Here is a 10,252-nt window from a genome sequence, read left to right as displayed (position 1 = left end):
GAATATTTGTATCTTGTTTAAAAGATAGAGGAACTCAATCTGGTTCGATTGATAATTAAATGTAATCTCGGTGGTTGAGACGAACCAATATAAAAATAATTTCAGTGTTTTATCCGACTCTTCTCCAACACTCCGTCTATTAAATTCTTATTCTCTTCGCTGTTCAAAAGTGTGAGTTTTTGATACACACTATTTAACCCCTTCCCTTTCTAGTGTATGTCTTTTCTCCACATTTATATACCTTAAAATCATCTTTAGGAGCCAAAATTAATATTTTAAGTTTTAGAAAGATCAAAATCAAATAAAAATATTATTAAAGGGACTAAAACTAAAATTTATTTACAAGGATCAAAAATATTTTATAAGGACAAAAAATAATGTTTCAAATTTTTAGAAGGATGAAAAATAAAGAAAAATTTTACACGAAGCAAAATCAAAACTTACTCATTTTACGAGGACTAAAGACATATGTAAGTCTTAAAAATATTAAAATTTATTTTATAAATAAATATGATAAATAAATATTTAATTACATAAAAAGATAAACATAATTTCTAAAAATGTTCTCCATGGAAGAATAGTTCTTATAAGCACTCTCATTCAAGATATAATGGGTTAAGTATTGTAGCAATAATTATTATAGTGGCTTTAATTATAATTATAATTATAAGATTTTTAATGTAATATCCAACTAGACGGCTAATTAAAAAAAAAAGAAACAAAAGGGAAGGGATTAGGTTATTGTGTGTCTTTTGAAAAATTTAGAGCACTCGCACGAGGAAACCTAGAAAAAACCATTAGAGAAGGTACATATTAGTGAGCAAAGTTACAGGAAGTGCATTAACTCATGAGATCGTCACTTCAGGTAGAAGGAGATTAAGATTGTCAAATCCACGTGCATATATGAGGGATAAGAGTAGAAAGATGACCCCTAAGCCTCTTAGGTTATTTGTTTAAATTGTATTGATGTATATGAATATAATTATGGATATGTTGTTATGTTATTTATAAATCATATAAGTTGTTATGATCAACCTAATAGGTGATGAAATTGAGCTTTTGAGGATAAAGGTTATTATGTATGAATATGGTGGTTTTGGACTAAAATTGGACGGATTGATAATGTTGTAATGATTTGTGAATATCGATTGATTATTTGATTTGGGACATTTGACGTGTATGCATGAACCTGCGAAGGATGAATTATGTAGATTGTAGATTGGTGAAGTGTAGGTTCTACAATCGCATCGGGAGTGAGAATATGGTCATGTCGGGAACGGGGTTGCCAGAGAGTCCCTAGACATCTCAATGATGGGTGTGAGGTTATTTTCCCAACACCATTTGACATTGATTTTACATGAATTCATCCAAAACTTCATCAAAAAATTTATCCATTGTAAGAGTTCATCTAGAGTAAGAGGTTTAAGGTCTTAAGCTTTTGATATAACAGTGACCTTTGATTCATATATCTTTGGAAGACTATCTGTAAATACCAATTTTATTCCACTAATCCTTTTACTAATTTCTTTCTCAAAATTTTCAAATTAATGATTTAATAATAAGTAATTTACAAATCAGATTTTAACTTAAATAAAAATATATACAATAATAATAATAAAAGAAAATCAGAAAAAGAGAAGGAAACAATATCTTCCTCTGTATCAAAATCTCTACCATCCTACACTTTTCTGTTAGCTCTTAATTCTCCTCCAACAAGCTTGCTGAGCTTTTCTGCCATAGCCACCAACATGTCCCTAAGAGCACGCTTTTGGCATATATGCTTCCAAAAGCATGAACTTGGAACCAACTACCAAAGAACAAAACAATTAAAACAATAGTGAGTCTATAAATATTATAACATAACATGAACAAAAGGGAGCATAGAAGAAATTTTTCAAACAGAGAGAACCAAGAATAATAACTAGTGATCAAGAGTAAAGGAGATCAAGCAGGAAACAAGCAAAACAAGAAAACAGAATAAGAAGTCAAGGCAACGTGCAATCAAATTTGGGTATCAAAATTCTATCTAATCTTGTTTTGTATGTGGTCATTTTCCATTTTTTGAAATAATATGTATGCAAATCAATATTCAATCACATTGAAAATCAATCCTTTCCCCCTTTAAATCAAATAAAATTCTCAGCCAAGGGTTTTCTACCTAGAAAATAAAAAACCAGTCACAATAGGAAAAGAGACAAAAATAAAATAAAAAATCGCTAATGAACAGTACCAGGGAATGCAACGGTGCTTCCCGTGAACACTATTGTGCACTGCCATGCATCGCTGTCGGAGGCAATTTTCGGGCACCGCGAGTATCGTTGTGCACCGCCACGCGTCGCCGTCAGAGGCGATTTCCGATGGCGGCATCGTTGGCCTTTAGCCTCTTTCGTGGACCCTTTCCATGCGCGACCGTGACGAACCATCATAAACACCACTATGCACCACCGTCGAAAACGATTTCCGGTGGCGACAATAACCCTCTACTTTTCTCCGTTTCTCTCTTTAGCCATCGTCTCCTTCCCTCTGCATGACCGACTCGCCACCTTAGCCACGACGACGCCATGGCAGCGATCTGTCGCGCTGTCGAAATTAGTGGAGGGAGGCTGGGCGCAAAACCCTAGCAAAGCCTCCCCCACTCTTCTCAGATCCCCTTCTTTTCTATTTTTGGGGTTCTAGTGAAATGGCCAAGTGTCATATGATTTTCCCCTTTTCATTCCATTTTGGGCCAAGCATATCGGCTAAGCCCATTCAACAAACATTTAATTTTTTTAAAAAAAAGTAATTAGATAATATATTTTACTAAAATAATATATTTTATAGTTACAATTATGATAATATTATATATGTATATATAAGAAGTAGTATACGTAAAATAAATAAATATATATATATATATATATATATTAGATTCTTACGTAATTTTATATATTAGGTTGTTACGTAACTTTAATATGTTTAGTGTTTTGCTTCAAAAAAAAATATGTTTAGTGTTTAGATAATAATAATTATAATAATAATAATTATTATTATTATAGGATTTCTCATCAATATTTATATTAATGATATCTATCATTTTTAAAAAAAGAATTATTTGAATGTGACATTCTCTTTATTCTAGAGTTTAAAGGTGCAAGTTGTGACAATTTGTTATCTTAAATTCTTTTTATTTAAAATATAATTAAATATCAAAAAATATTATCACAATATTCAACATAAATATTCAAAGTTATTATATCAAATATTTTATTTGAGAAATGGTTAATTAAATGTGACATCTTTTTAACCTTTGAATTTAAGATACAAGTTGTGAAATCTTGATATTTTTAGATTTTTCCTCAAAATAAAAATATCCAACCAAAAAATCTTTTAAGTATATATCGTACTAAAAATAATATCGATAACAATAATTATAATTATAATTAAATATTTTATTGAATTGACTTTGGTGTACACCTCAATCAATTTTATATTTTAAAGTGAATGAGTTGAGACAGTTCAAGAATCTTAAGTTTAAAAAAACTAAAATTTAATTAAAACTATATCAACACTAAAATATTTTTTTTACAAAGAACTACGTGACTCTGATTCTCCATTGCATATGGAGATACGTAACAGCAGAAAATAAAGCTTTTCGAGCCAAAAAATAATAATATTATATTTTTTTATATAATAATTTTGATTTTTATAAATTAAATGCATTAGTTAAATAAAATACATTTGATTGTTATAGTTAATTTTAATTAATCTAGGGTGAGATAAATATTTTATAAATTATAAATAATTTGTTTAATTAATTAAAAGTAATTTTCTTAGGATGAAGGTTGTGAGGTGCTAATACCTTCCTTGCACGCAATCAACTCCCGAACTCAAAAATCTGATTTTTCTAGACCATTTTTTACTTTGTGGTTTTTCTAATGTTTTTCCATAAAAATAAACATTAGTAGCGACTTCATTGTTTTAAATTTTATTTTTGTCGTTCCGTTGCGATTTCGGTTGCCACAGATGACGACTTCACTTGAGAATATTTTTGAGAGTCAAACCTATAATAATTAATTAAACTAATTAATAATAAATTTTAAAATGTTTATCTCACTTTTTATTTTTTATTTATTTTTATTTTATTTTATTTTTTATTTTCCTTATTTGTTGTTTGTCTTATTTGCATGAATTCTATAAATATGTGTTGTGTAATTTGAACTTTAAGATAGAAAAATTTTATTTTTTATAAAATGTTTATCTCACTTTTATTTATTATTTATTATTTATTATTTATTATTTATTATTTATTATTTATTATTTATTATTTATTATTTATTATTTATTATTTATTATTTATTATTTATTATTTATTATTTATTATTTATTATTTATTATTTATTATTTATTTTCCTTATTTGTTGCTTGTCTTATTTGCATGAATTCTATAAATATGTGTTGTGTAATTTGAACTTTAAGATAGAAGAATTTTATTTTTTATAAAATGTTTATCTCACTTTTATTTATTATTTATTATTTATTTTCTTTATTTGTTGTTTGTCTTATTTGCATGAATTCTATAAATATGTGTTGTGTAATTTGAACTTTAGGATAAAAGAATTTTATTTTTTTATATCATATGTGTTGTGTTTTGTAGATTGGGTGGTTTAGGGTTGCTCCCTTCACACACTTCACTTGTACAATCTCACACATGTTTATGAGTGGGGTCTTATGTCAGGACTTGAGTGAAACTTGTGATGAGTAAGAGGTTAAGTAGTGGTAACCTTCTTGATGTACATCTTGTTTGGTTATCATGAAGGCCTCACCTAGAGTTTGATCCCTTCAAGGGTATTATCACCTCTAATAGTTTACTTATTGTTGTGACCAATATCCTAAGAAGGGTTATTAGCTCTAAGAACTTGTTTTTAGAACTGTAGTCCCACCCTTTTAAAAGAAACACATTAATGGTCCATAGAGTTTTCAACTTAAGATTTCCCTTATTAAATGTCACGGGAGCAGTATTCTACCTCTATATACGAATGATGCAAAAAAAAGAGAATTTTTTTATTCCATTCTGTAACAAGTATCATGCATTTCATTTCACGAAAAAATTTGGAAAAGGAAACATTTACGTCCTATCATGCATTTCAAAAGGAATCATATAAAATGAAATAGATAAATTCATCAATAGCGTGCTGCATTCATTTCCAGGTTGTTGGAGAGTCATAAAGATTTGAGTCGCTACGAACACCTTTTGAGAAGTCATGGAATCAAGTTTAAGGAAGACTTTGAAGTTAAAGGTCAGACAAATGGATTTGAGTAGTTTGAAGACTCTCAGTAACATGTTAAAGAGCAGTCAGCGATAAACCTTTGTTGTTCGGTATGGTAGAATCCTTAACCTATTGGAGGTAAACGTACAAGAGGGAGCTCTCACTGCCCTAGCCCAATTCTATGATCCTCCTTTGAGGTCCTTCCTTTTTCAAGATTTTCAACTAGCACCATTGCTTGAGGAATTTGAACAGATAATGGGTATTTGCTTAGGGAATAAAAAGCCTTATATGTACATGGGACATTATCCTTCATTAACCATAGTTGTCACATCCTTGGGGATTGATGCCAGAGAACTAGCAAGCAAGAAAGAGACAAAGGGAGGGATTGAAGGTTTCTCGAGAATTAACCTTGCGCGATGTGCGTTGAACTTAGCAGAGAGTGAGAGATGGGATGCTTTCATGGATGTGCTCGCCCTCATTATTTATGGGATTGTCTTATTCCCGAATGTGGAAAAATTTATTGACTTTTCTGTGATCGACGTCTTCTTGGCCTTCAAACATGAAAAAAAAGTCTTGTACCAGCCATCCTTGCGGATACATAACATTCCCTTACCTTGCACCATGAAAGAAAGGGTAGGATGATTTTGTGTTGTATGTCAATACTATACTTGTGGTTCACATCCTACATGTTCAAGAGAGGAAGTTGAATTGAGGTTAAAAAATAAGAGTGAATCGGCTTATAGCATAGCAAATCTTAGTGAAAAGACCATCTCTTGGTACTCACGAGAGCAAAACATTGATGAGGTGATTTGTCAATGTGGAGATTTCCCAAACGTACCATTCATGGGTTCTAAGGGATGCATAAACTACAATCTCGTTCTTGTAATAAGGCAACTCGGTTATCCGATTAGAAGTCCACCGGTTGAGGATTCGATCACTCCTTTCATGGTTTATGATATGACTACGGAGTTGGATTTGCTGAACAAGATTAGACGTTCTTGGGATAGGGTGATCAAGAAAGGGAGAGAATTGGGAAAAAGAAATTGTAATGTGGAGGAGAGTTATCAACAGTGGCTCAGTGAGAGGGTCCAACATGTCAAGTTGCCATTTCGGGGTCCCATTCCAGTTATTGAAGAACTACCAATTCAAGAACCCATGAGTCTAGAGGAGATCGAAAAACTTAAAGAAGAGTTAGCCAAATTTGAGAAAGAAAAAGAAGATGTGAAGAGGGAATTAATATAGGCATGCCAAGAGTATCAAGCAGCGCAAAGAGAAATTTCCCAAGCAAGACAACATGTTGAACTAGCCAATAAGCGAGAAAAAATTGAAGAAGAGGGAAAGTTGAACACCTGCAGTTGTTTAGAGGCCGCTTCCATAGAGTTAAAGATGCGGAGAGGTGAACATGACCAAGCTAGGGTTGATGGTGAACGATGGAAAGAGGCATGGGAAACATCCAAAAAAGCTGAGAGATTGGCACAAAAACAACTTGAGAATTTGAAACAACAACTCAAAAGGGTAGTGGCTGAGTACGAAAGCAAAGTTTAAGGCAAAAAAAAGACTAAATTTCAATTTGAATATGGACAATAAAGCCACATTAGAGGAGAAAAATCATCAGGTTATGGTCTTGTAGGAAGAAGTAAGGCAATTGAGGGATATCATCGAAATACATGAAGAAAATTAAAGAATTTGGGCATATAATCTTGTGAATCGAGTTCAGCAAGTTAAAAGCATGCTTAGTGACACCTCTCACCTATTACAATGAGCTGAAGGAATGGCAATCCCACATTCCACTCCCAAAGAAATTTATGACTTCCTTGAACACTATAAAGATATGATAGCTAAGATGAGAGAGATGACTATTAGTGGTGAATGATTTGTATTTTTATCTTTGAGTTATCATGATGTATTGCTTCACCTAATGTATTGCACTATTATTATTAATGAAGAAGTTTGTCAATTTTTACTTTGATTTCTCTTTCCTCATTCACTATATATGTCGTAATGTTACGCTCTAAAAATGAAAGCTAAGAGAGGACGCTTATGCAAAAACTACTCGTTTCATATTACGCTTAGTACTTAGAACGTGACGTTCTAAAGTAAAGTTTAATTGACAATGCTCAGAAAGATCCATTGATTCCATGACCTAATACCTAGTATGTGACGATCTAAGAGACGATTAAAGAAAGATGGTCCCACGCGAGTCATGCAATTTATGGCTCTCCAACAATTTAGCATTTGCACATACATGATAATAGTTGCATTTTCATATCACTGCATACTCATCAAATTTTCTTACACAGTTGTAAAATTGAAAAAAGAAAACAACTATTAAGGCGAAGAAAGCATCCCTATGACACCTTTACAAGACATGAGCAAAGACCAAAATCATGGAAGGAATGGTAGATGACTTGGAGCAACAACATGAGGAGATAAGAGAAGATGTAAATCAGTTGAAGGAACAAATGGGAAAGATTTTGGACATGTTTCAGTCAATGGAATCTAAAAAAAGGGACAAATGGAGAGTCGTCTAAACAGCCTTATGAGTCACTTGATTACCCTCGTGGGTTTACTCCACGCACGCAACCCAACTCGAGTGTTCAAGGGTACACACCACCTGCCATCCTAACAACCTCAAAAAATAGCCATCATGTTTCCACTTCAAACCTTCAAGGCCAAATCCCACTACCTCCATATGGCTTACCTCAAGGATACACGCCACTTGTGGCTAATATTCCTAAGAGTAATCCATCTACCTCCACCTTAAACCCACCAAATCAAACACAAGCCCAAAACCTAACCCTTGAAGTCAATGACCCACAAATTCCAACCCACTCATTTGCTCACGCACCATCTACCTATATGTATGCTCCACCTAATATAACTCTTGGCGAAGGGCCTCCTAATCACCAAGGGGTAGTTCTGGGGCCAACTGTTATTGTACACCATCGTCATTCGGAAGATATTCCCCATGATGATAAGCTTCAGTTTTTGGAAGACAAATTAAGGGCCATAAAGGGATTTAACAATTATGGTTTCAATGTTGCGGATCTGTGTCTGGTTCTTGTTGTAATTCCTCCCATGTTTAAAGTTCCAGAATTTGATAAATACAAGGGGGATACATGCCCAAGAAATCATCTCACTATGTATTGTCGAAAGATGGCTTCATGCATTCATGATGACTAACTTTTGATTCACTTCTTCCAATAAAGCCTTATTGGAGCAACGCTAAGTTGGTACATGAACCTAGAGAGAGGAAGAGTGCACACATGGAAAGACTTGGCAGAGGCCTTCTTGAAACAGTACAAGTACAATATGGACATGGCCTCAAATCGTACACAGTTACAGAATATGATGAAGAAAGAGAACGAGACCTTCAAAGAATATGTCCAACGATGGATACGGGTAGCTACTTAGGTACAACCTCCATTATTGGAAAAAGAGATGGTCACGATGTTCATTGATATACTCCAATCACCCTTTTATGACAGGATGATTGGAAATGTATCATCAAATTTTTCAGATTTGTTTGTCATTGGAGACAGGGTTAAGATAGGAGTTAGGAGTGGGAAGATTGCCCACATGACAAAAGGATCCACAACCATCAAGAAACCCTTAGAAACCACAAATAGGAGGAAAGGAGGTGAAACGAACGCAGTGATGACAACACCAGTCAGACCCAATTACAATCTTATTTCCTTCGTACCCAATTATAGACCCCAATATATGTATAACCCACAAGTAGCGACAATTTCTTTGCCACCATACCCACAACCTTATCCATCTAGAATGCCTTATTGATCACTTTCACTACCACCACAATTTTTAGTACACCAAGCAAATCAATCAGCAATTTCACCTTCTATGGTGAATAATGCTCAAAGAATGGGTAACAATCAACAAAGGACTCTAGCTCCAATCCCTATGACCTACACTAAACTTCTACCACATCTGGTTCAAAATGCTCTAATGTGCCTTTTCCTATAAAGCATGTCCAACCTCCATATCCAAGAGGTTATGATTCAAGTGCCAAATGTGAATATCATGCTGGGGCAATAGGCCATTCAACTGAGAAATGTTGGGGTTTGAAACACAAGGTACAAGACTTGATAGATGCGAGATTATTAAGCTTTAAGGAAAGTGAGCCGAATGTAGGAAGTAATCCACTTCTAGGTCATGGGACCTCATCGGTTAATGCTATTGAAGAAGAATGTACTCCACAAGTGATAGAAGTAGAGAAGATCAAAACCCCCATGAATTTCATTTTTTCAGAATTGTGCAAATTTGGGATGATTAAGGGAGAGTCTCACGAAGCAAGAGTGTGCGGTATCCACCCTACAGTTGCACATTCTATTGAGGAATGTGACAAGTTCAAGCAAATATTACAAGCCATGATTAATTTAAACTTGGTTCAAGTGAGCCAAGTGCGAACGAAAGAGGATGTATTGATGATTCAATCAGACGGGAAGTCCAATATGACTACTCCTAGACCGCTGGTAATCACCTTCACCAACAACACTTTCGCATCAACACCTAGTACCCTTAAGTCACTCGTTGTGCAAATCCCAACTCCTTTTCCTTATAAGGACACTAAGGTAGTTCCATGGCGTTACAATGCGAAGGTGGAGCGTGACTATGGGAATGCCCAACGAAAGGAAGGCGCTGACATTGTAGGAACCAACGTAACAAATATCGCGGGGGGTATGAGGAATGACCCGTAGTGGTAGAGTCTATACTCCATAAGAGTTAAAAGTAGGAAACTTGACAAGAAATCATGAGAAAAGGGAAAATACAATCGTCGGTGAAGGAGTTTTGAGTGTTAAAAGGAGAGATGATAAGAAAGTCATAGAGGAAAAGAAAAAGGAGGTGTCAGACGAAGAAGTCTCAGAATTTCTTAAGTTTATTCGACAAAGTGAGTACAAGCTCATTGATCATTTAAATCATACTCCTGCAAGGGTATCTTTGTTATCAATGTTGATGAATTCTGAAAGTCATAGAAAGTTGTTGAT

General features: G+C 33.8%; 1 protein-coding gene and 1 long non-coding RNA gene across 2 annotated transcripts; one reads left to right on the top strand and one right to left on the bottom strand.

Moving 5' to 3' along the window:
- Positions 1-1,486: 1,486 nt before the first annotated feature.
- LOC145951837 (uncharacterized) lies at positions 1,487-2,822 on the bottom strand. Its single transcript, XR_014429774.1, has 2 exons — positions 2,231-2,822; positions 1,487-1,807 (listed from the first exon to the last, which is right to left on the bottom strand). It is a non-coding gene; the product is annotated as an uncharacterized LOC145951837 (long non-coding RNA).
- Positions 2,823-5,501: 2,679 nt separating this feature from the next.
- Positions 5,502-6,488, top strand: LOC145951990 (uncharacterized). Its single transcript, XM_083064203.1, has 2 exons — positions 5,502-5,821; positions 5,942-6,488. The coding sequence occupies exons 1-2, from the start codon at positions 5,502-5,504 to the stop codon at positions 6,486-6,488; spliced, it is 867 nt and encodes a 288-aa protein (XP_082920329.1).
- The last annotated feature ends 3,764 nt before the right edge of the window (positions 6,489-10,252 follow it).

The sequence above is a fragment of the Cajanus cajan genome, chromosome 9 (assembly GCF_000230855.2).
Source record: "Cajanus cajan strain Asha chromosome 9, NIPB_CcT2T_4, whole genome shotgun sequence".
Lineage (NCBI taxonomy): Eukaryota > Viridiplantae > Streptophyta > Magnoliopsida > Fabales > Fabaceae > Cajanus > Cajanus cajan.
The sequence above is the reverse complement of the archived record's forward strand: the minus strand, read 5'-3'. Positions and strand labels throughout refer to the sequence as shown.